At 43.3% G+C, this 26674-nt stretch overlaps 1 protein-coding gene across 2 annotated transcripts; it reads right to left on the bottom strand.

The window, feature by feature from the left end:
- Positions 1-476: 476 nt before the first annotated feature.
- LOC308321999 (transmembrane protease serine 4-like) lies at positions 477-25292 on the bottom strand. 2 transcript variants are annotated; one of them, XM_080773171.1, is made up of 13 exons: positions 25239-25292; positions 12944-12998; positions 12387-12539; positions 10823-10975; positions 9715-9841; positions 9257-9376; positions 7163-7206; positions 6130-6292; positions 5362-5528; positions 4779-4874; positions 2610-2752; positions 1079-1231; positions 477-615 (listed from the first exon to the last, which is right to left on the bottom strand). In XM_080773171.1, the coding sequence occupies exons 3-13, from the start codon at positions 12505-12507 to the stop codon at positions 604-606; spliced, it is 1299 nt and encodes a 432-aa protein (XP_080629297.1). In that variant the 5' UTR covers positions 12508-12539; positions 12944-12998; positions 25239-25292; the 3' UTR covers positions 477-603. The 2 variants fall into 2 exon arrangements, with proteins under 2 accessions (XP_080629297.1, XP_080629296.1); XM_080773170.1 differs by lacking the exon at positions 25239-25292 and adding an exon at positions 18675-19300.
- Positions 25293-26674: the final 1382 nt, after the last annotated feature.

Here is a 26674-nt window from a genome sequence, read left to right as displayed (position 1 = left end):
GCTATAGGCCTTTGGATTTGCCTGACATTTAACAATAAATAGTCCTTAATGGCATTAATGTAGCACAGACCTGATATTTCAACTTTGTCAGCCTTTTAAATATAATTCCAATCTGTGTTTGTTGAATCATGGTATAGTGAACACTTCACATTAAACAAAATAAAAATCATGTGAATCGTGTTCTTCTCAGTGCGTATACAGTACAATACATTATGGCGTTAGATCACAGACAGGCACATTTCCGCAGCTCTGAAGAGAGCCTCATATAAGCATTGAGTCTGTCTCGTAGAGCTTACAGTCTGTCAACCCACTGACAGTTACATATTTCAATATTTCCCCTGAGATAAGCTCTCAAGTAACTGAAATGGCACGTATAAGCCTCACCTGAAATGTACATCGTAATTACATTTAGGTGCGGTGTACAGTATGCATTGTTATGTTATGTTATGCAATGCCATGTCTGCACGTGTTTCGTTTGTGCATTGTGTGTGTGTGTGTGTGTGTGTGTGTGTGTGTGTGTGTGCTGTCGAGGTTCGGTCTGCATCGATGTTGATGCAGCCATTTTGGAAGTTCCTCTTCTGTCACTTCCACATTCTGCAGGAATCAGGAATATTTCTGTATAGGGTTGAAATTGACATTGTCCACAGGTTAAAGCCACATCACATTACATATTTTAGTTGCTTTATTTACCATGATTTATTTATACATCTCTCTCGCTCTCTCTCTCTCTCTCTCTCTCTCTCTCTCTCTCTCTCTCTCTCTCTCTCTCTCTCTCTCTCTCTCCTATCCACACTTTTCCTGGGCTGTGTGTGCTCCAGTTCCTGTTGATTTCATTGGATATCATTGGTCATCTGACCAGTTTCATTGGCTTTCATTGGATCAAATCGACAGGAACTGGAGCACACACAGCCCAGGAAAAGTGTGGATAGAAACGAGTGCCTTTTTCAATCTGACTGGTTTTCCAATTATACTCTCACACACACACACACACGCACACGCACACGCACGCACACACGCACGCACACACACACACACACACACACACACACACACACACAGACGCACACATTTCACTTACCCCAATAACTGTATGTATCCAGTTCAGCAGCTCATCGATGTTGGCGTAGACCCCGGGCCTTCCCTCCCGGGCACAGCCCACCCCCCAGCTCACAACGCCCACCAGGTTCCACCGGGAGGAGGTGAAGTAGACCAAGGGACCCCCGCTGTCTCCCTGCAGGGTGAGTACAAGAGACGTCTGTTAGACGACCTGAGATCAGATTCTAAAAAATGTCTTCTACATCCTGACAGTTTTCCATTCTGACCCGAGATCAGATTCTAAAAATGTCTTCTATGTCAGTCGCTCTTCGATTTTTCAAAAATAGCAGACCTACAAGCTCGTAGATCTGCTATTTCTGCTATTTCTGCTAACACCAAAATGGGTTCACGACCCAAAATGGGTTATTTATAATGGAAACACTGGACAATATGCCCCAGTCTCTATAGTCTACAACACAAGTGAATGTCCAGTTTCTTAACCTTTCCTATACAGAAAGAAATAATAATATTGAAATATATTTGTACATAAAACCAATGAACAATTGTAATGGCTGGTGGTCCGTTTGTACACTCTCTCTGAGGTACAGACCCATAAGGGTCCATTTGGTTCCATTTGTACACTCTCTGAGGTACAGACCCATATCATAAGGGTCCATTTGGTTCCTAACTATCATTTAGCTGGGGACCCCCTGGAGCTCCCTCAATGGACCCCTAGGGGTCCCTGGACCCCACTTTGGGAACCCCTACTAGGCTTCCTTAGTGGGATTGTCTGTCTCTGTCTGTGTCTCTTATACTCACCATTATAGGCCTATACTTAGGCTAAACCTTTTATTTATTGCTTCGTTATAGAAAATTACCTGTGACCTGTTTGATAATGAAAATAATTAACAACCCTCTTTCAAAATGTCAAATAATGCACCACAGGAGGCTGGTGAGGGTGCAGGTCACAGAATCGGATGGGTTACCAAATACAGTGTAACACCAGCAGCCAGCCACATGCATGGTGACTTGCAGTCCTTCATGTCTGACTCTGAACATTTACTGAATCTAAACCACTAGCTAATGTGAACTGAGTTTCCAGTGCCATTAGTCCAGTGGTCTGATATGGGCTGGGAGAGGAAGAAGGGGAGGCTGGCAAGAAATGTAATGACCGACATTTTTCAGTCAGCTGCTAGCTATAGCTCCCCAGCTAATGTTACTAGCCAAGAGGTAACTATAATATGGCTAACTGGTGTTCCTTTGCATCTAGGATATTTACACTTTATATACAGTATTTATAGCAGTGGATCCTTATTGATGGAGGAGGAGGCTCAATGACCTACAGTAGCAATGTATGCCTATATGGTGTGACTTGTTTGGATCCAGACAGACTAGGAAGATAGCTGTATAAGACCTGTGTGTGTGTGTGTGTGTGTGTGTGTGTGTGTGTGTGTGTGACACGGAGGTTAGGGTTAGTGACCTATACGTGGCTGGTTAAGATAAAGGTTAGGCGTCGGAGTAATTCTAATAAGATATTCCGGGTTATGACATCATGGCTCAAAATGGACTCTTACCTGACATGCATCTACTTTGCCCTCCAGGAAGCCAGCGCAGATCATCCTCTGGGTTATGGCGGCGCCGTAGACTGTGGGCTTCGAACACTGCTCTCTGGCGATCAGAGGGATGGCGGCCTTCTGAAGGGATGGAGACACCTTCCCTGTGGGGACATAGAGGTATGGCATGAGTGACAGGGACTCTAGAAGACATTGAACCCATTTAGGCCTGACCTCATCATTTAAAAAAAGAAAATCTTCAAAATCCTCAATATAAATTTATATTTCACAATTTTTCAAAAATAGCAGACCTACGGTGGCGCGCTACGAGCTCCCCTACAATGTCTGGCTTTTGAAATGGCATCATATGGACAGCCTATTATGCACTTTTCTATAAAAATTATCCCACGATTTTGTAACCCAGTTTTTCGTAACACCCAGTGCCAATTATCTAATGTAATCCTGGGCGCTACACTTCCTCTGCCAACCTGGGGGGGCAGCGGACTGACCTCATGCCTCCTTCTATGCATGAGGAGTCCAAGCTGCTTCTTTTCTATTATGCACTTTTAATGTTTGTTGGGGCACTGATAAAACAAACACTGACGACATCAAACTGGCTTTGTTTTATTTCATACAATAACACACTGCATTCATATCAATCTCGCGTATAACGTAGTGGCTGCAAATAACTCATTTCACACACGAGTGTGGAGTGAGTTAAACAATCATTTAATACCACCAGGCGCCCCCTCAACTTCACGAGTGTGATTTTTATTTGAAGTTTGTACATTAGATTTTGCACATTTTGGAAGCTGTCCCCGAGCTGCATCTGAGCACCTCGTGTGTCATTCTGGATTCATAGCAATGTGTCAATCATCTCTGTGTGAGCATCTCTGATTATATTTCCGTGTTCGGTATATATCTGCAGGGGACGGTGCACTTTTATGTGTCATGGCTATAGATTGTGAACAACGGTTGGCTGTGTGTTCTGCACTGAGGTTCACTGTGTGGCCAGTGTGTTTTTCTGTTCTTATTTTGTATTTGTCCTCCTCCTGACTCCTGACTGCAGGTCAATGTTATAGGGCTATAATTCACCTGAATATGTGCATGCACTTTATTTTTTAACTGCATCTCTGGTGAAATGACTGGTTATATCGATTCATCAGAGATGTGTTTTTTTCTTAACCATTCTTAAATGGTTGCACTGACTGACCTAAGAGAGATGGCGGTGTTGTTTCCATTCATCATTCATTTGCACGTTGCTGCGACACATTTTGAGCTGTAGATCGGCTATTTTTTTGCTATTATTCGAATTTAAATCTTGAATTATCTTTTGCTATTTTTGAACTGCAGGAATCCTGAAAATTAACATTTTCATGTCATTTCAAATGCCTTTAGTTATATACTTGTGTTGAGCATTGAGCTACTATTTTAGACTGAAGTAATTAACCCATTCTGACCTGAGATCAGATTCATACGAGGTTTCCACTGGACACTACACTGGTCTGATTAACCCATTCTGACCTGAGATCAGATTCTAAAAATGTCAGTCGTTCTTCGATTTAAAAAAAATATCAGACCTACAAGCTCGTAGCGCGCCACTCGGTGGCGCGCTATGAGCTTGTAGATCTGCTATTTTTCAATAGCTAAGGCATAACATGATGCCAACACCAAAATGGGTTCCCGGTCAGAATGGGTTAAAACATGTTTGCATGTTGTGGAATTGTAAACAGCTGAAACCAATAATATATCAGTATTCTGACATTCACCTGAGGGCCACATTAAGTGAAGGCGGGGGCCGCATGTGGCCCCCGGGCCGCCGGTCCCCCTGAATGTGATCACGACTCACGAGATGTGGTCTTGTCTGTTCCAATAAGTGCAGCAATTAAGGACCGACATGGGAAAGAAAGCTTGTATGTGCTCTGCTCCCCTCACTGTTGATATAGCCCTTTTACATTTCTTATAAGTTCAATAGTGAATGAATCTGTTGATTGATACTTGACGCTGCCTGTGGGTATATCTTATTTATTCCGAAGCTTTGAATGTACATTAGGCTATATTATATATTCTTTGTGTATACGTGTATTTGTGTTCTACTTGGCCAAGTCTATCCGGTAAACGAGGTAATTTGAGCCAAGCGTGTATACTATATACAAATAAAACTAAATGAATACAAACGACGTAACGCACCTTTCTCGTCTAGATATCCCCAGCCAGTCACTTGCATGGAGGCCCCAGGAGCAAGCGCCAAGGCTTTGGGGGGCAGGCACACTGGCATGCGGTTGTCTATAGAGGAAGGAGACAGAGTTATTTAGGCTTGAGCAGCATGAGAAAAATAACAAAATGACATTTGATATAATGACCACAAGGGGGCAGCAAAGTACAGTCTGAGGCTACCTAACCTCAGGATTGACTATTCATGTTTCTAACCATTGAACGCTAATCATCCTTTTTTTTGTCACACCATCACTGAACTCGGGTATATTGTACCCAATGTAAAATATTCCATAAAACATTTTTTCCCATCAAAATAACATTGAAGTACATGGTAATAGCCTACGGCCTGCCTGTAGAAAAAAATCACACCGTGTGAACCGAGTGGTGCAACTCCCCTCTCTCTCTCTCTCTCTCCCCAAACTGGCATGTTTTCAAATGGGGGGTCCGTGGCCTAATAAATGTTGAAAAGTTTGGGAACCACTGCTCTAGGGTTAATTATTTCATACTCGTATCACAGTTGACGGAACCTACGGTGCTTCTGTACACGTTTCCTCACCTCCCACTGTGATGGGACTGTAGAGCCTCATCATGGCTATGTCGTAGTCGTTGCGAGCTGCGTTGTAGTCCGCGTTGACTATGATCCTGTCCACGTAGGAGCCTCCCAGTGTCCCCATGTAGGTCCGACCGGACACCACTCTCCAACGGCTCACCTCCTTCTTAGCGCTGTATAGCAGAGAGCAGAGAGAGAGAGAGAGAGAGAGAAGCACTGCTGTCAATTTAAGTAACGAAGTACATTCGCATTCCATTTCACTCCATTTACTTCATTGATATGTGAAAATGTCTGGTCTATATAAGCTCATATGATACAACACATTGTGAGCTTGTAGATCTGTTGCTTTCAAAAGATTTGCGTATACATTTTAAAACTTGTGAAATGGGACATTCGTCTGCACGAGTATACGTTCTACTTTTGGTACTTTAAATGGGACTAGCATAGAAAAGAGATCCAGTATAAGTCATTTTAAACTTGGTTGCATGCTGGAAATAGCAGATCTACAAGCTCACAACGCGCCGCAGTGCGGCACGTCGTGAGCTTGTAGATCAGCTATTTTCAGCAAGCGTAAAATCAAGTCATTACGACGGCATCGAGGCCCGCCTATAAATACATTTTAGTCGACTAAATCAGCCGTAGATTTACTCTACTCAAATCTCATGATATTTATTAGCCAACTAAAACTAGACATACCCGGTGACTAAAATGTGACTAAAACTAAAGGAAAACTACCCAATAAACAACACCGCCAGGTAATATATATATACTGACCCCATGAAGCAGTGGGCGGCGGTGACCACCCAGCGCGGTGACACCAGGGACCCTCCGCACGTGTGCTGTCCGCTCTGCTGGAGGCTGACCTGCCACGGCCAGTCCTCTATGACGGCGTCCGTACCGCCCACGATGCGGTCCTGAGCCCCCAGCTTTCCACACTCTGTCCAAAGGGGTTACAGTCACACGGTCATCATCCGCCATTGACCCATTCTGACCTGAGATCAGATTCTAAAAATGTCTTCTACATCCTGACAGTTTTCATTCTGACCTGAGATCAGATTCTAAAAATGTCTTCTATGTCAGTCGCGCTTCGATTTGTATTTGTATTCGTATTTGTATTCGTGGAAAATGTGGTGCAAATCTTTGAATATATATTCTTTCAGAGTGAACATTTTTCACTCAAATATTATAGCTTCTGGGGGGGTTCCTGGAACGACATATTTTGAGATGGGGGTCCAATAGAGATAATTCTGGGGGTCCTTGACATGAAAAAGGTTGAGCACAACTGACATAGAAACATGGGTTTTTCAGAAAACCTGCCATCAGTCCAAAATGGGTTAAGAACACTAGGGTCGGGACCCATTTGTATGGGTCCCTTCATGTCTTTTTGTTTTAAATTTGTATTGTTTACTTTAACCCATTTAGCCCTGAGTTCTGAATTCTGAGTTTTCTGAGAAAGAAAAAACTATGTTTCTATGTCAGTAAGACCATCTCATTATTCCTTTATCAGTTCTCTCATTATATATTTCTATACAGAGTTTTTACCTGTCAGACTTTTCCAAGGCTAATAGGAACAGTAGGCCACGTCAGATTGGATTACAAAACATGGGGAAGTCGATGTACTGTATAGTATACTGTATACCATTCAGAGACGTATTGGTTTTTGCTCATAAAGGAAGGCTTCGTATGACGGGGTCACACTGAACATTACATAACGAGTTTTGCTTTTCTATAGGCTACATATTATATTTGGAAATGTTTGCCTAAAATGACACCAGGTTGAAAGTGGTTGCATGGGGAATGGCCTCACCTGAGCAGCTCAAGGAAATGACGGTCCGTGACTGGCACACTTTACTGTTGGGACACACACAGACGTATATGTTAACACACACACAAATTGCCAACACGCAGTGGCGTGCACAGATAGACACTAGGGGGTGCTACAAGCACCACCTGCCCTTGCCCTCTGGACAGCAATGTGCCCTTAAAAAAAAATATATATATTATTTATGCGCCCAAAATCTATAAATCTCACACTATTAAGACAACCGGCCGGTTCCACGCGCTGCACAAGGTGCCCTTTTTCTTTTTCACTTGAGCACCTGCCCCTCTAAATGTCTGTGCACGCCGCCCACTGTGCCAACACGGTTAAGACACAAATATTGACCTAGAGCCTCCCCAGGTAATCGGTGTGTGAGTTTCGTCTTTGCCTATAAATACAACTACTTCCTCTTGTTCCCTCGCGTAGTAGTGGAAGGGATAATATAAAGGAAACAGAAACTGGAATTTTTCCATGAAACTCCATGACGGTAAAACAGTATATAACACACATGAATTCTGCGTGTTACACAACGGCTATAGCATAAAGAAAGAGCACGACACAATGGTCAATAAAATAAAGCCACAAAACATAGACAACAATAGATAACGGCGTTAAACTGTATACTCGCTTGGAGTTACGCCCACACACGCCCAGTCATCGACCCTACTGTACGTGGTTTTTACTGTATACGCCTATCTATATGGGGCTACTGTATCACTGTACTGCTTTCACTTTGAACCACCCCTGTACAGTATGCTGGAAAGGCAAGCTTCTGGCCCTGCAGGGAACAGCGTTCAGCTTCATGCTCTCTGTTTCCCCCAAGTTGCATACAGTGTAAATTCCGAGGGCTGTAATGGGTGGCACGCAAACCAGACAGTGGTCTAAAAGTAACTAAGTACATCAGGTACTGTACTTGAGTACATTTCTGAGGTATTTTTTTACTTTACTGGAGTACTGCCGATTTTCAGTAGGCCTATCCACACTTTTCCTGGGCTGTGTGTGCTCCAGTTCCTGTCGATTTGATCCAATGAAAGCCAATGAAACTGGTCAGATGACCAATGATATCCAATGAAATCAACAGGAACTGGAGCACACACAGCCCAGGAAAAGTGTGGATAGCTTTCCTTCTACTCCGCTACATCTCAGAGGCAAATTATTTGAAAACTTTAGTTATTTTGTAGATTTTTATTATGATTACAAAAAAAAAACGTAAATTACCCACTTCTATAAACTCATCTTCAAAAGATGTTTAATACATTTGAAAACGTGTGAAATGGGACATTCTTTTTTTAACCTTGAGTACATTTTTAACTGGAGACTTCTACATGTAACAGAGTATATCTACATTTAGCTCTGGTCCATAGCTCTAATGCGTTGCATTTAGAGCTATGTTAGTCTCAACTTCCGCCGCTCGCATGAATGCAGACCAACCTCTCGTCTTTAGCGTAAATAAAAAATAACGTTTTCGCTACTGACCAAAACAAAGGCGCCGCCGCCCACCACCCGTATGAACGGTACTTTTTGGCCAAAAGGGGATTTTATTTCCGGTAGATATTGCCCAGAGAGAATATTTTTCCTCCAGTGAAAAAAAAATCCCTTTCTGGCCAAAAAGTACCGTTTTTATACGTGTGGTGGGGGCCTCCGAGTGCGTCCACTAAGGAAAGTAGGCTTTCTAATGACACAACCCGCCTTTGTTTTCGTGAGTAGCAAAAACGTTCTTTTTATTTACGCTAAAGACGAGAGACTGGTCTGCATTCATGCGAGTTCCGGAAGTTGAGAGTAACATAGCTCTAAAATGAAACACATTAGAGGTATGGACCAGAGCTAATCTACATTGCAGTATTGTTGCGAACGCAATGAGCACTTACTATGAGACCTAGCAGATCATGTCTGTGTGTCTGTGTGTGTGTCCCTTTTGTGCCCACAGTGATTTGTTTGTGATTGATGCAACACACTCCATATTTGGACGTATAGCTGCTTTGCAAGCTGGAACATGCCAACGAACAAGTATAACTACGTTGCGTTCGCTTCCGCGTTTGCGCGTCTTACTTGTACTGTATTGTAGTATTTGTAGTCTCTTACCGGTCAATGGTTTTCAGATGCAGGGGGAGGAGCCCTGGCACTGTGCGCGTGGCTGTGAAGGGCCCCGCCCTCAGAGAGGAAGTCAGCTCTGCCACTGGGACCACGGTGCTGTGAGGTTCACTACACGACACAGAGGAGGAGAATAATATAGTCAGCTCTGCCACTGGGACCACGGTGCTGTGAGGTTTACTACACGACACAGAGCAGGAGAATAATATAGTCAGCTCTGCCACTAGGACCACGGTGCTGTGAGGTTTACTACACGACACAGAGCAGGAGAATAATATAGTCAGCTCTGCCACTAGGACCACGGTGCTGTGAGGTTTACTACACGACACAGAGGAGGCGAACCCGTTGAGAAACTGATTTTACAGACGTCTAAGTCTCAGCTCGGCTGGAATCCTTATGACGGCCTGAGGCGTCCTACGTACAGAATGTGTTAAAATGTGTTCACTCACTTGGTGTATCCCAGTTGCTGACACGCGGCCTTCGTGTGCTCTTCGGTCCAGCCCTCGCTGCACACGCTCCTCCATCCTAAGCCCGTGCTGTATACCTGCACGATGCGCTTATCGGACACCAGACGCACTGGAGGACGGAAGAATAAAGGCCAATTTATATAATCCATCGCAAAAAGAGCTGATCTACTATAGCTAACAACACGTATAGCGTGAAGATCCGTTCTTTCCGGGAAACCGACACACATCGTACGATGGAGTATACGGGGTGCGCACGCTTTTCCGACACACCGAAGATCCGAAGCGGGGGGACATGCGATGCGATGCGAAAAAGCGATGGTCCGACATGCGCTGCTCCCGTGCTTGCGGTTAGGGTTAGGTTAGGATTGAGGTTTCGGATCAATAGTATGTCGGAACTAAAGCCTGCACCCGGAGTATACAGTATGTGAACATGGCTTATGAGGGAGAGAGGACAGGACAGACAAGTTATCAGTCTTCTCAAAGTGAGTGTAGGTATGCCATAGAATAGATCACTGGTTTCCAAACTGTTCCCATTTTGTGGGTAGTGGACACAGATCATGGGACCCTTTATAGAATTTTTTTTAATTATTTCAAAACATCATCTTGTTTTTCCAGTAGCCTAATGTCATGAAGATAATGAAATAAAATCTAAGAAATTCCCCAAAAAATTGAAAACAAAGAATCTGTGAAAATAGCTGATCTAGAAGCTCAGAATACGACGCAAATTAAGTGACATGTTCTGAGCTTTGTAGATCGGCTATTTTCACTACTTTGGTTCCCGGGGCAATCGTGTAATGTAATCTGTCTTTTGGGTCTTGTGAGTTCAAAAGGTTTGGGAACAACCACTGCTGTAGGCGGAGACAAAAAGTCTGTCTGTGTGTTGGTGTTCTACCTGGGAAGGTGCTGTTGACCTTGTGTCTGTCTGTGTGTTGGTGTTCTACCTGGGAAGGTGCTGTTGACCTTGTGTCTGTCTGTGTGTTGGTGTTCTACCTGGGAAGGTGCTGTTGACCTTGTGTCTGTCTGTGTGTTGGTGTTCTACCTGGGAAGGTGCTGTTGACCTTGAAGCTGTGTGTGTGTTGGTGTTCTATACCTGGGAAGGTGCTGTTGACCTTGAAGCTGGACACACAGGTGACCTCGTCCTCCCCCGACGCGCAGTCGTCTTTCCCATCACAGGCTTGGTCTATCGGGATGAACTTCATCGACTGCGAGCAGTAGAAGTACTTGGCCTCAATCAACTGTTTGGCTGTGGGGTTAAGGGGAAAGGAGGGAAAACAGGAAAACGTTAAAGTGACTGACGTGAACGTTTTTCCACTAGAATTTAGCGTCCCTATATTGAGGGGGTGAACATGAAATGAAAACTTAGAACTGCACTCTGTCGAGTGCCTTTGCTTGTGCGTTGCACACAAGTAGGGCCTACTAGTGTGCAAGCAGAGCGTATGTGGGGGCGCTGATATGCAGATTATTTAATATTTGAGTCATTATATAATACTGATTAAATCCAGGCTTGTTTCCATTCCATGCCAGCTTGGAAAATCAACAATGGTGGACATTGTGAACAAAGAGAGTATGCTTGGAGGTATATATGCTAGATGAATCCAAGAGGAGGGACAGGTCGGTGCAATACGATGATAGCTCATCAATATTGGTCAGTTATACATTTTACACGGGTTTCCAAACTTTTCCATGCCAAGGACCCCTACAATGTGGGGGGTCTAATTAATAGTCAGCACTCGGCACTAGTGGCCCACACTTTGACAACATGTGTGTTAGAACCATGGAAACACGTGCTGTTCTGTTCACAGGCCGTATAGCAGACAGTATACATGTACTACATGTGTGTTCTTTGTGACCTGGGAGTTGTGGAGGATGAGTTTCATCCTCTAAAGGATGAGTTTCATCCACAGAGAAGGCATGGCAGTTGCGTCGGGGAACGATGTATCCATAACTGTTTGTCTTTTGTTCGTAGTGTATCTTGGCGTGTGCGTTCTGTGAGTGTTGAAATTAAATACTAAAGTGGGGTTATTATAACTGGCTGTCGATGGTTTACGTAATTGCGAAATGTTTCAATGTCGGTTGGGTAACATAGTAACGTATACATGTATCTTTATACATGTATCTTTTACCCAATATCGGTTGGGTAACAGGTAAAGTATACATGTATGTATGTAAAGCCCAACACACATGCACCATCTGTGAAGCGGGTGCGCAGCAGGTGTTGCAACGCGTGTGGCAACGCCTGGAAAATAGAACAATGGCGTATCGGAGCGTCAGGCGAGGCGTGCCGTGAACGCGCGCCAGCAGCACGTGTCGGACACCGCGGGTGTGCGATAGGTTCATTGAAAATAACGGAGGCGGGCGGCTGTTTTGACGCGCGGCGTTCGCAGACAGTGTGTGTTGGACTTAAGTTGAAAGTACTATACTGTGGTCTGCTGGCGTTGTTTATTTATTTATTTTTATATATATTTATTTTTTATTGGGGACAAGAAAATCTTTGCACAGTCACCCATTTTTTTCCCTTTTTTTTAATTCATCACAAACGTCAACAAACAACGTACACCCCAATGAAACAAGGACAAACAGGACATAAATAATAATAATAATAATAATAACAGTTAAAGTAAAAAATAAAAATAATAAAAATAAAAGTGACTCACTGAAGAACACGGCCGTGGCCAGTATGCCGAGCACCACGATGACGGTGACCACGGTGAGCACCACTCGCTTCCACGCAGACGGCGGTGGCGTTGAGGCCTTTTGAGGTTTCTGAGCCGTCATGGGCCTTCGGTGACGGCCGGGCCGCGGTATCACTGGAAGGAGAGGAAGGAAAGCAAGAGGATGATTGGTTGGACAGAAGACCGAGATACTCAGAAAGATAAATGAGATAAAGAGGTTGCGCAGCAATGGTTTTCAGTAGTGCTAAACCCAAATCCAGTATACAGTACATCAAAAAATAGGATTTCTTTTAAATAAATGGTGGACAAAAGTTCTCACATTTCCATTTATTTATTGGCACACACCAAAAAGGAACGCTTACGCGTTTCGGCTTTATCAGAGCATATGCTGCATAGCCGAAACACGTACTGTAAGCATTCCTTTAAAAAATTAAATATTTTGACATATTATTGCTTAAAGCAGCTTTAACTGGAATTCATACATTACTGTTACATGTTACCCTTAGCATCACTGACGTGAACTATAATCTTTGTCTTACCTTGCTGCGCAGGATTCAGCGGCTTTGTACTTTCCTCAGCCTGCTGGGTGTCTGTCTGATGGGAGAAAATGGGAAAACACGCATGAGACCAGATATTATGCCATATACGGTATAGCCGTCGACATGAACAATAGCACGTGGTTTGACAGAAAAGAAACAAGCCCCTCGTATGTCTGTAATGTACACACGTACTGTACATGTCTATACGGTGAGAGACTGTAGTATAATGTTTTAATCTCTGCGAGTTTGTCGCCAATAAGGCGTGGAAGGATATCGGAGACACATGGAACACGGAACACGGCGTGCCCTTAACCCATTCTGACCTGAGATCAGATTCATACGAGGTTTCCACTAGTGGACACACACTGGTCTGATTAACCCATTCTGACCTGAGATCAGATTCTAAAAATGTCAGTCGTTCTTCGATTTTTCAAAAATAGCAGATCTACAAGCTCATAGCGCGCCACTCGGTGGCGCGCTATGAGCTTGTAGATCTGCTATTTTTCAATAGCTAAAGCATATCATAATGCTAACACCAAAATGGGTTCCCGTATAGAATGGGTTAATGGCTTTTACTGTAGTTATCGTGTGGCTGCGGGCATGTTCCCATAATCTATTAATGTTGGTGGTCTTTAAAACGGCTTTTCCACAGTATACAGATGGACTACAGCCTGGACAATAGGCTATTGTGTCAACAAGCTGGGAACAATTGAAGCTATAATCAGGGAAGATTACCTTTCAGACAGTCGGATGCAAATCCACTGAATATATGAACACGAGAGGAGGGACAGGTCGGTGCAATACTATATGATAGCAGATAGCTCATCAATATTGGTCAGTTATACATTTTACTGGGGTTTCCAAACTTTTCCATGCCAAGGACCCCTAAAATGTGGGGGGGTCTAATTAATAGTCAGCACTCGGCAGTGCAGGCCCACACTTTGACAACATGTGTGTTAGAACCATGGAAACATACAGCTGTTCTATTCCACATGCCGTATAGCAGACAGTAACATGTATACTACATGTGTGTTCTTTTTTGTGACCTGGGAGTTGTGGAGGCTGGGTTTCATCCTTTAAAGGATGAGTTTCATCCTTTAGGGAAATCCACAGAGAATTAAGGCATGGCAGTTGCGTTTGGAGAAGCATGTATCGATGTTGGAGAACGATGTAACAACGATGTATCCATAACTGTTTGTCTTTTGTTTGTTAGTGTATGTTGGTGTATGCATTCTGTGAGTGTCTTCTTGTAAGCCTCTTATATAAGCATCTTATATGACTATAATAAAAACACTTTGAAACATAGTGTGCCAGTTTAAAAATGACAATGAAACAAAAGAAAAATGAATCCGTTTACAACTAAATCAGTTAAAGCGCAAATAACGTGCATTTTAAAACTGCTTTTAATATTTAATATGATGTCCCTCAAAGTTATTTATAATGGTTTGCGCCTCAATCACCACTCCGATATAACCATGTCCTTGTCATTTCTTTCTGGACTTTGAAAGCAGTTTTAGCTGCAATACCACAATGTCCTGAGGTGGTGGGGGGGGTGCTGATATGCAGATTATTTAATATTTGAGTCATTATAATACAGATGCTAGATAAAAAACCAGGCTTGTTTCCATTCCATGCCAGCTTGGAAAATCAACAATGGTTGGACATTGTAAACAAAGTGGAAATGCAAATTTGGAACTGAAGACTGAAGAAGAGGAGGAATTATACAAAGTAGGGTGACATTGAATTCCCATTAAAGCACCCATACTGTATGATATGAAAGCCTGATTGTTCAAAATTGGTTATTTGCGGGGATAGAAAACAATGTTACGTTGGGTCCTTTAAAAACAAAACTCTTCAACCTGAAACCGTCTGGGTTTTTGTGACGGTTCCCTATATTGTGTGTTTATATTCTTGGGTTATCTGGTTTAGGTGTACAGTATAATGTGTCTTGCATGCTCTCCTAATAATGTGTTCTCTGTCCAATAGGATTGGGGAGCAGAGCTACTCATGATGATCAGCCTAAATTAATGGCTCACACCTGTGTATCTTGGGCTGGCACCCCCTAGGCCATGAGGTACATAACGGTTTCAACTTTCCAGTCGGTGAGTGAATCAAACACACCTCGTTCACACTGTGGTAGGCTACTTCACTTTGTCAAAACAACTCTGTTGTCTCATGTATGGAACAGTAGAACAGGTCTGACACTCGAGTGTGTGTGTGTTTTTAAACTGACAGCTGGGTTTGCTGCCATTTGGTTAGCGGTGAATGTGACTCATCATTTTGGTGTTGTTGTTTGGTGTCTGTCTGTCACAACGACCTGACTAAGTGTTAAGCAGGTGGTTAAGTAACTCAGACGGCTACCTGCTGTTAATGGCCCTTTTGTTCTGCTCATTATTCAGGTTTGGGTAAAGTTCCCTCTTTTGCATTGAGTGTCCCTGTCATGGCCAGCCTGCATGGTGTTGTTTTCTCATTACAAAAAAGGGGAAGCACACGCGCACGCACGCACACCAACCAAAGTTGGTAGAATGAGTTCTAGGAAACAAGTGGAACATGAACCTATCCTGGAGTGTATAATAGGCCTTACATTAGCTAAAGAATGCGGTGGGACTGGCTGACTTAATTGCCTGGGCAGTTGTTTAGGTTTGGCGGGGTGGGGGTGGGGGTTGGGGCAGGTATGGTGGGGGCAGGTAGGGCGGAGGCCGGTCACTCTATACTCTTAGGTTAACTGCTCTGCCTAGCAGACACACGCTTACATAACCCCAGTCTCAGAGATGGATCCAACAATGTGTTTTTTAACTGGTCCATAATCTTTATGAAACACAAAGGCTGTGTGTGTGTGTCCTCCTTCCGGAGAGGTCCATTATTCTCACACAGCAGACTTCACTTGTCTGCGTTGTTACACCTCAGGATGCCTTTTATGCAACACCTAGTGTTATATTCTACAAAAAACCTATTGTGTTTCGATATCATATCGTTATATTGAATTGAAGATATCGTTTGGTTAGACAGCCATGCTTTTTCTTTTGTGTAAAAATGGTGTCAGAGAGAGAGAGAGGGAGAGAGAGAGTGACCTCTAAAGACTACTCCTTTCTCTATCATATTCATTGTTTGATTATTATATGAAACGGATTGTGAATTGTAAATTGTAAACCTCATTGCAAGCCACCACGAGGAGGAACTAGGTCATCAGATTATGGATTATTACTTAAATATAGGAGCGATAATGAAGGCTGTTGTTGAAGAAAGGAAGGATGGATGACTTGGTATAGAAAAGTGGGACGGAATAGTTCATCCCAAAAACAAATCATTTTTGTATCGATTTATCATATTTATCAAATTCCTAAAACAATAATTTGATGACCAGCAGTGGTTCCTTATGGAGACACAGAAAGTCTCCTTTGTGTCTCCATAGAGGGAGTATAATTAGGGAGCAGAGCTGGTCATAAAATGATTGGCTTAGGAATGTGACAAAAACTAAAAAAAGAATACCCATGAATTCCTGCAGTCTCCATGGGGGGGAGTAATGGACAGACAAAGTCATGTTGGGACGTGAACTATCCCTTTAAATTAACACTCGAGGAGTTTTACCGGGCAGTGTTGTTTTTGGCAGCAAATTTCTATTTTAGACTGTTTTTATTTACATTTGCTGAAAATAGCTAAATAATCTACAAGCTCGTTGTGAGCTTGTAGATCGGCATGCAACCAAGTGTAAAATGACTTATACTGGATCTCTTGCCCACTATAGTCCCTTCCTAACATTTTAGTCTAGTTTTGTTTTGTTGATTAAATTGTCAATGAATGTAGTCTTAGTTTTAGTCATCACAATTGAGTTTTTTATTTAGCTTCCATTTCGTTTTCATCAGTGGAAAAAGGGCAGTCGACGAACACTTTTCGTCTGAGTTTTAGTCGACGAAATCAACAATGTTGTTACCGTGTATATATTAAGGTGTGGTAAAGAAAACGAAACTGCCAACGGTGTGACATAAGGTCTGACTCAGGGAGGCTTCTTGTCGGTCCTGTTTGGCCTGTTGCTAAATGCAGGCCTCAGATGGACTAGCGCAGCTCTGTGAGCACAACTGGGTCAACGTTCCAACACCAGAGCCTGGGGTAGCAGTGTTGTTTTTGGCAGCAAATTTTGATTTTAGTTTTAGTCATAGTCTCTTGAAAATTAAGGTTTCACTTAGTCACATTTTAGTCACCCGGAATGTTTTACTGTTAGTCTAGTTTTAGTCGACTACATAAATATCATAAGATTTTTGATTTTAGACTAAATCTACAGTTAATTTGCTCGACTAAAATGTATTTTGTCGGGCCTTGATGCCGTCGTAATGACTGTTTTTACAAAGAGCAGATATTAGTATAATCAGAGGCTTTAAATGTGAGTTTGCCGAGTTCCTTCCCTTTGTTTAAGTCTTTCCTGTTGCCTACTACTCAGGCAAAAGAGAGCCATTATCTACAAGCTCACAACGTGTCGCGCTGCAACGCGTCGTGAGCTTGTAGATCGGCTATTTTCAGCATGCAACCAATTAAGTGTAAAATGACTTATACTGGATCTCTTGTCCACTAGTCCCTTCCTAACATTTCAGTCTAGTTTTTATTTGTTGATGAAATTGTCAATATATTTACTAGTCTTAGTTTGAGTCAACCATAGCTTAGTCTTCCTTTAGTTTCCATTTAGTTTTTGCCAGTGAAAAAAGGTAGTCGAAAAACAGTTTTCCTCTTAGTATTTAGTCGACGAAATAAACAACACTGCTTCTCAGCTCTGTAGCGTGTTGAACTGCACAGAGGGAAGTAAGTCACAATAAAAGGCCTGTTTGTGTAGTCATGGGACGTGTACTCTAATCAAAGGTGCAGATCTGGGACCAGCGTTCACACGCTGCACAGATGTTCAAAGATATATCAATCACATGCAAACCGTATATACAGTACGTGCAGTATCATGTGTGTAACATGTGCAATGTACGTGTGTACGTACGGTAATGTACAGTGGGTAGGTGTGTACTATACTGCAATGTTATATCTATGTTGTTGTTTTAACTACGTTGTTGTTAGTGCTGCTCCAGGGTAGCCAACAACAGCCTCTACCGGTTACCACATCCGCCTGTGAAACGACGTCACGTTTAAGCAAAGTTTAAACAAATCTAGTAATCTACAGAAGAGAATATAGGCCAGGTATCATTATGAATAGCCATTAGAGAGACAAATACAGCATGCTACACACCTAATAATACTTCTACTGTACATCATCATCATCCTTGTCTTGTTCTTTGTGTTACTGTATGTCAAATGTGTGTATATATGTGCATACTTGGCTGCTGTGTCGCAAGACACATTTCAGTGTGAACTGACACTAAAGTACTGTATCATAATATCATATCATCCTCATCACACAGTTAGATTATGCACACACAAAACAGAGAAAGCCCACACGTTTGCTCACAAGCAGAACTAAAATATTCCATGGCATTAAGTAATAGGAAGCATTTCTGTGTCACCACACCGTGCAATTTAATATACTTAATATAAGTATATAGTGTCATCCAAGAATATTGACATAGTGTCATGTAGCAGCAGCATTGTAACCACCAGATTTGAATTACTGTAATACAAATAAAGGTCTCCATAAACTGAATACACGACGACCACATTCAGCTACATAGTTACCCCCCTCAATACTGTATACGTACAGTACTGTATACGAATGTTTCTATATAGTCTCAGCTCCACTCACCCACATGATGCAGATGTCCACTCTTTACTGGGCCAGATTCACCTCGCTACACACGGTTGAGGGGGTGGTGGGGGTGGGGGGGAACAGAGGGGACACTGTCCTACCTCTCACTCTACCTATAGTCCCCGATATCACTTTTCCTTCAACTTCCTCTCTGCTCCTGTGCTGCTATATGACTTCTCAAACTCCTCTCTCTGTCTCTGTCTCTGTCTCTGTCTCTGTCTCTCTCTGTCTCTCTGTGTGTCTCTCTCTCTCTCTCTCTCTCTCTCTCTCTCTCTCTCTCTCTCTCTCTCTCTCTCTCTCTCTCTCTCTCCCCCACTATCTCTCTCCCTCAATGTGTCTCTCTGTAGGCCTATCTCTCTCTCCTACACTCACTCTCTCTCTCTCTCTCTCTCTGTCTGTCTCTCTCCAACTCTATCTCTCTCCCACTCTCTCTCTCTCTCTCTCTCCCTCTCTCTCTCTCTCTCCCACTCTATCTTTCTGTAATATCTCCCTTCCTCTTTGTACAGTAGCCTGTACTGTAACTGTATCCAGGCTGCGTGGTGCCTGCAAACTGCTGTACTTCCTATGAAATCCCGAGGCTGCAATAAGGGTTACCGTGTGCTGCTTCTTTTGTTGTGTTGACACTCTGCCTGCCTGAATTGTGTGTGTGTGTGTGTGTGTGTGTGTGTGTTTTCTTATGTGATGACCCAACGGTCCAACCCCTGCTGGCAAAACAAACGCAAAACTATTCCACGTAACCTGACACTTTGAGCCCTCCTCACTCTACCTGTGTTAACTCCCTTCTCTCTCTCTCTCTCTCTCTCTCTCTCTCTCTCCTCCTTCCCGCTCCAAACATTTTCAAATCAAACCTGCATACCTGTCTGTCTGTCTGTCTGTCTGTCTCTCTCTCTCTCGCTGTCCTCTCTCTCTCTCTCTCTCTCTCGCTGTCCTCTCTCTCTCTCTCTCTCTCTTCGTTGACTAAAACCTACCTTTTTTTTCACTGACTAACACCACATAAAAACTAAATAAAAACCAAGCTACGATGACTAAAACTGAGACTAAATATATTGACAATCCCGTCAACAATGTCAGGGAGAATCATACGATCAGTAGAATTAAAAGAAAAGCCATATTTTACGCTTGGTTGCGTGCCGACAATGGCAGCTCTATGCGTGGGCTTGTAGCTCACAGCGGTGGAACCATTATGATGATATGAGTTTATTGCTTATAATAAATACAAACTCTGGACTTTGACCTTTAGTTTTCCTTCTTTTGCCTTTCATGCCTTATTTAAGGCAAGTTTAATTGCCATCGTGGCGGAAATGAGCTACACAAATAAAGTTATACACACACACACGCACACACACACACACACACACACACACACACACACACACACACACGCACACACGCACACACTACAGTCTCTTTTAGTGTGTTTGAGTTCTTGTTTCGTGACACACTGACTGATGATCAGAAGTCCGTTGGCTACCCGCCAGGAAACATTTTGAACCGTGACTCATATTGTATCGTGTCAGGAATCAAAACCGGAGGACATTTCTTATCTGTCAACATTATTAATAAAGGTGTGGGCAGATACTGTACCTCCTACCAAACCGGACTAAGTGTGCGCGTGTGCGTGTGCGTGTGTGTGTGCGTGTGCGCGCGTGTGTGTGTGTGTGTGTGTGTGTGTGTGTGTGTGTGTGTGTGTGTGTGTGTGTGTGTGCGCGCATGTTTTAAAAAAAGTATGAAGTGCTGTGCAATTAACTGACCAATAGATAGATATGCATTGCTATGGTCACTATATCTCAATGCGTCAACACTAGTGCTCCAGGACAATAAGGGGACCGGTTATGAGAGACTACTAGGCAAAAAGACATAAAGAGGAAAGGAGACCGCTTGGGAGGGCAAGAAACAGACTGCCATCTTTGTCCCACAAAGTGAATAAGCTATTGTTTTAAACAGCACCTGATTGTATACGGCATGACCTGGGCTGCTGAAAGCGACCTTGCTGGCTGCAGCACAATGCCTCGACCGCTCTGCAGTCAGACCAGAGACAGACTATAGTGGAACCCCGTTGGTTATCCCAGAATCTCTATAGTGCTCCGCTGGGATCACTTTGTTCTTTGTGTAAAAACATTATGAACAAATTATGGTCAAATAGACCATGATGGGACTGCAGATTGTGTGACCTGATGTTTCACGAGTTTATATAGGCCAGTGTGGAGGCCGGGCAGCCATCCAGGAATCCCGAGTTGGTGTACGTTGGCTAGACCTCACTCTCGCAGTAACTATAACTAATAGGTACCACAGCACCTCAAAGGCCCTTAGGGTTAAATAAATGTATTGCGGTCCGCTTGCATATCGGTGGCAAACACACCGATTCTATAATGGAAGAAAAGGGGCAAGAGTGTCCCGTTGCGGGCCTTGCGGCACGTTGGAACAGCCTGCTAATGAGAGAGAGAGAGAGAGAGAGAGAGAGAAGGGGGGGGGGGGGGGTGTCTTGCGCAAGAATGTGTTCTTTCACTGTAAATATGACAGTTGCATGGACAGCAGCTGAATCCTGCACCGAAGCCCATTGAAACCAATGCAATCAAGGATCCGATAGCAATCGGGGCTCGCATTTCCGACACCATTCTCTGTCGGAACATAATGTGAATGCATGGTGTGGTCATGTGACAGACTAGAAAACACACCTGTTGTGCATCAACTTAATCGATGCACACAGGGTGGATGCACCAAGGTATCGGTTTAAGTATAGCTACACAAATGCATGTAAATAACGAGTGCTTTTGGCCTGGAACTATATGGCTGCCGTCAGCCAACAATTGAGCCTGTTTCACACCTTTCTTTGGTGTGAGCCGTTTCCAATTAGCTTGACACTCGGCCTGAATTTTCATTTTGTTTCACTGTTTGAGTGGTGCAACCACTCCAAGGAACAGCAATGTCCGTGTTGATGTCTGTGTTAACCTATAGGTATGTGACTGTGTGTGACTATGAGTATACCAGTAGGGGCAAAAGTGGAGCTGTTGTGCCAGAAACAGAGACAGAGAGAGAGTGCACTGTTGCCTGCTAATATGAGAGAGAGAGAGAGAGAGAGAGAGAGAGAGAGAGAGAGAGAAGGGGGGGGGGGGGGGTCTTGCGCAAGAATGTGTTCTTTCATAGAAATGGGTATTGTACTGTAAATATGACAGTTGCATGGATGCAAAGTAGTGTGTGGCGTCTGGACAGGCTTGCTGTTGGTGTTGTGCATGGTGAGATGTGTGCAAACAGTGTGGTTTGGTATAGGAGAAGGCGGACAAAGGATGGGGTGTTGCGCTGGCTATTAGTGTGGCTGGCTATTAATTAGTGTGGCAGGATGCAAGTCTCAGGCCGTTGTTGTACTAGTCAAACCAACCCCCCCCCCCCCCCCCCCCCCTGCATATCCCCACTGGCCACCGGAGCCTAAAACACACACACAGTCATTCAATATCGGAGAGATCAATATCAGACAATGTGCATAGACTACTGTAGGTAGATTATTAATTAGAAAGAATGTAAATACATGCTAACTGATATGCATGGAGCTCATATACAAGTCCTTTGGAACACCACTCTTACTATACAGTCGGGGGAAATATGATGGCTAATATGTAATGAATTAATGTATTAAAGAACCACTTCACCCATTTCATGGTCCTCACAAATGCTCATTATATAAGAGGACTCAATTTCCGTCTTCACTCTATATGGGTCTCATAAGAAATATAGTCAAATATAGTCAAAGAAATATAGTCTACCTAGACCGTACACTTCTACAGGTTTCTGCAGGCCCGGCATTATGTGAGCTCTATATATTACCTGGCTTCCCATATAAGCCTAATGCTATAACCCTATTGATGCATTTTATGTCTTTTGACCCAACGATTAAGGGCGCCATTTCAATATTACATTACATCATTTCAAATTCGAGGCCAGCACCCTTAGATAAGATAAAGGCCGACTGGGAACATGATCTAGGGCTTACACTGTCTGATGAAGTATGGGATTATATTTTTTCTTCTATACACAATAAGTCCTCTCTTTGTGCACGACATTGCTTTAGTGCAGTTTAAAATAGTCCATAGAGCTCATATGTCTAAGGCTAAACTGGCTAGTATTTATCCTTACGTAACTCCTACTACCTGTTGACAAGTGCAAGAGCGGTGATGCAACTTTGATCCATCAGTATTGGATGTGTTCTGAAATTACAACCATTTTGGGGGAATGTGTTCAATACTCTATCCAACATTCTACACGAAAATCTAGACCCAGATCCCTCAGTGGCTCTCCTTGGCACTGCTGGAAGGGATGACCTTCCTCTAACACGCATAGAGTCGTATGGTCGACTTTGCCTTATTGCTCGCTATAGCGTGCCATTCTGCTCAAATGGAAGGATGCTGCCCCGCCCGTGCTCCGTCAGTGGCTTCGTGATATAATTTCAATTGCTGGCTCTGAGAAAAATTAGTTTTACAAGATCTATCTATCTATCTATCTATCTATCTATCTATCTATCTATCTATCTAGGTCCCCGTAGGGGTCCACCACGTGACGTTGCTGATGTGATCCATGTCATGTGACACCAATTAAGTGCCGCACAGCAAAGCATGCATTCTTGTGTCGGATGCATTTCTTTGCTGTCCTGTTGAGTATCCATGTTTCGGCCCCTAAAGGGCAGTACTGTATACCGACTCCACTGTATGGCTACTGTACGAACAGCCGTCTGTTCAGGTATTCTCCCGGGTGCAGTACTTAGTTTAGACAGTTTTTGGTTTAGACTAGTCATTGGGTTAGACCAGTCATTAGTCCTATACAACTACAACCTATCTCAAACCCTCACCCTAAAGCTAACCTCCCACGGGGCAGCACACCTAAACCTAACCTTAACCCATGTCTAACCAATGACTAGTCTAAACTAAGTATGCACCCCCTTCTCCCATGTCGGGTTTTCCCCAACTCTCCTCATCCCGGCGTGCAGCAGGGCATTCTGGGCCCTGGGATCCGTTGCGCAGCAGTCCAGGCCCCCGATATATTCTGAAAACTCGATGTTCCGTCCCGCCCCGTCGGCAGTGGTTTTGTCCTATACTACTACATGTTAAATGCCAATACTTTTGCTTTCTTCTTGGCCATTGAGCTTGCAGGCCGTTTCCTGCACTTCGGTTTCTACTGTCGGTAGTTTAGTTCTCTTCCTTTCTCTGTATATATATCCAATAAAGCAGGTTCACTAAAGTTTACCAGACACATTGATAAAGTGGGGTTTACTAAAGTTTAGCAGACGTAGGTGCCGATAACGCAGGTTCACTGAAGTTTAGCACACTGTACACACACATAAGCTACTGATAAGGCGGGGGTTACTAAAGTTTAGCAGGAATCCTAATGGGAGCTATATCAAAGTTCTTCACAAATGTAACCCGATTTGTGAAAGAATTATAATGAGATCTTTGACTTAAGGAAAAGTATAGCAATAACACAGTTTCTATTCCTGTGTTCCAATCTGTTTTTTTCTTTCTTTTATAATTTTTATCCCACGATTTTGTAACCCATTTAAAAAGAAATTCAACCTAGTCCCCAGGGGGACATGGGGTTTCCCTGGTTGGACGTAGTGCGTGGAAGGAACACGTTATTCCGACCAGTTCCTTAATTCCCCTCCATCAGGCGCCCCGGCTGGCCAGGGGGAGGCCGTTTAGAGACCATGATTACTGCATGTTTTTTGTGAGGGTACCTACCCTATAGGGGACACGGGGAGAACATGCAAACTCCACACAGAAAGGTCCTTTCGCCAACCCCGCCTTCGGGTATGGGCACTGATGACGCGGAGGGGAAACATGCCGCCAGCACCCACAGCGCCCCGAGTGGTGTTTTAACTAAGCATTATGTCATACTTTAGCTATTGAAAAATAGCAGATCTACAAGCTGATATAGCGTGCCACCGAGTGGTGCGCTATGAGCTTTTAGGTCTGCTATTTTTGAAAAATCGTAGAAATGCGGCACAAATCATTGAATATATATTTCAGAGCGAACATTTTTAACTAAATATTTGCTTCTGGGGGGTCCCTGGAACTACATATTTTGAGATGGGGGTCCGTGGCCCAATAGAGATACTTCTGGGGGTCCTTGACATGAAAAAGGTTGAGCACCACTGACATAGAAACATGGGTTTTTCAGAAAAAAATTATAGAAGCCTTTTTTTTTTATCGACCTCAGTCCAAAATGGGGAACCATACGAGCTTGTAGGTCTGCAATCTTTGAAAAACCGTTAAAATGCGGCACAAATCTTTGAATATATATTCTTTCAGCGCCAACTTCGACGTCAGGCCTGAATGGGTTAATTGCAGTGGAGGAGTTACGTGAAACGGCATGCACACAAGTACAGTACTGCGTACTGTATTGACTGTATAGTGATTTCCCTTGATAATCAGATCCTTGTGTCTTCTACACTGTAACGCTCATGTCTCAATCTATACCTTATACCTGAACTTCTATGAAAAATTAAAATGGATTCAGGACAATTCAAATGTGAAGTTAAACTCTTCTATTGGTCATTATCAACATCATGGTACTTACGTGATTGGTGTGTGTGTGTGTGTGTGTGTGTGTGTCGTCAGGCCGTCAGTCCTTGTCAGCTGATGGTCTCATCACTTGAGGCATAGAGAATAAATCCTTTGCTGGTTTTGTAGATGGAAATACTCCTCGGTGTGTCTTGTTAAGTCCAGTGTTATGACCGCACATCTGTAATAATAATACAATAATGATTCCCAAAATGCCAAATGATCCAACTATGGTATAAGTAAAAAATGTCATGAACATTATTGTACAGCTGCTTCATCCACTCCACACCTGTTCCTCCTCCTCTCTCTCGCTCTCTCTGAGTCTGCTTGAACTTTGCTCTCTCCCTCTTGTTTAAACAGGGTAGTTAGTACACACCCATGGGACAAATACCATGTCTCTGCCTACACACGGCCCCCATTTTCCAATCATCCTCCACCCCCTTCCTCAAATCTGTATACCATACCAAGTTACTTCATCTTGTTACCTCATGGCGACCCCATTAGGTAACCACGGGTTAACACCGTAGGTACGGACACGCCTACTACACCTACACACAATTTGGCTTCTTAAGAAGTGGCACTATGCCAAGCTTTATCCCTTTTGTCCGAAAGATGGTATGTTTGAGAAGGAACGAGGAAAAACCTCGACTTAAAGTAAAAAAGCCCGGGGAAATAACCACGCGGCACTTTGCCAAGCTTTATCCCCTTTGTCCGAAAGATGGTATGTTTGGAAGGAAAGAGGAAAAGACTCAACTTCTTGTAATAAAGCTCAGGGGCAATAATAACCACGCGTCTCGCGTTCCTTCGGGGAAACACAATCCTTCTTTATACTACGTGTCACTGTGATATACTGTACCGCCGCCCTCACCCACTGAACTGATGGATGCTATTAAATGTAAAGAAGTGGAGCAACTTAAAGTTATGCAACGAATCTAGGTCGCGGCTTCATTGTTTTCGATTCAATACCGTCGGTAACTATTATATATTCCATGACCGTCAAGACATCATGAAAACTTTTGTAGGCCTACGGGGTTTCGTTTTAGTTTTTATGTAGTGTGTTGTGGTGTGGTGTGTTGTGGTGTGTTGTGTTGTGTTGTGGTGTGGTGTGGTGTGGTGTGTTGTGTTGTGGTGTGTTGTGGTGTGTTGTAATAATAATAATAATAATAATAAAACTTTATTTGTATAGCACCTTTCATGACATGAAATGCAGCTCAAAGTGCTTTACAGAAAAATGGAGGATAAAAGAAAAGCAAGGCAACAACATTAAAAACAAGCAGTAATGCAATACAGTGAGGACATGAATAACAAAAATAAAAAATAAAAGCAATGTTGTAGAAGTGGGTCTTGAGCTGAGCTTTAAAAATGTCTACAGAGGCTGCCTGACGAAGGTACAGTGGGAGCTTGTTCCATGCCGACGGCCCGTAGAAGCAAAAAGCTGCTTCCCCGTATTTT

Source organism: Protomyctophum bolini (assembly GCF_963924005.1).
Source record: "Protomyctophum bolini genome assembly, chromosome: 9".
Lineage (NCBI taxonomy): Eukaryota > Metazoa > Chordata > Actinopteri > Myctophiformes > Myctophidae > Protomyctophum > Protomyctophum bolini.
The sequence above is the reverse complement of the archived record's forward strand: the minus strand, read 5'-3'. Positions and strand labels throughout refer to the sequence as shown.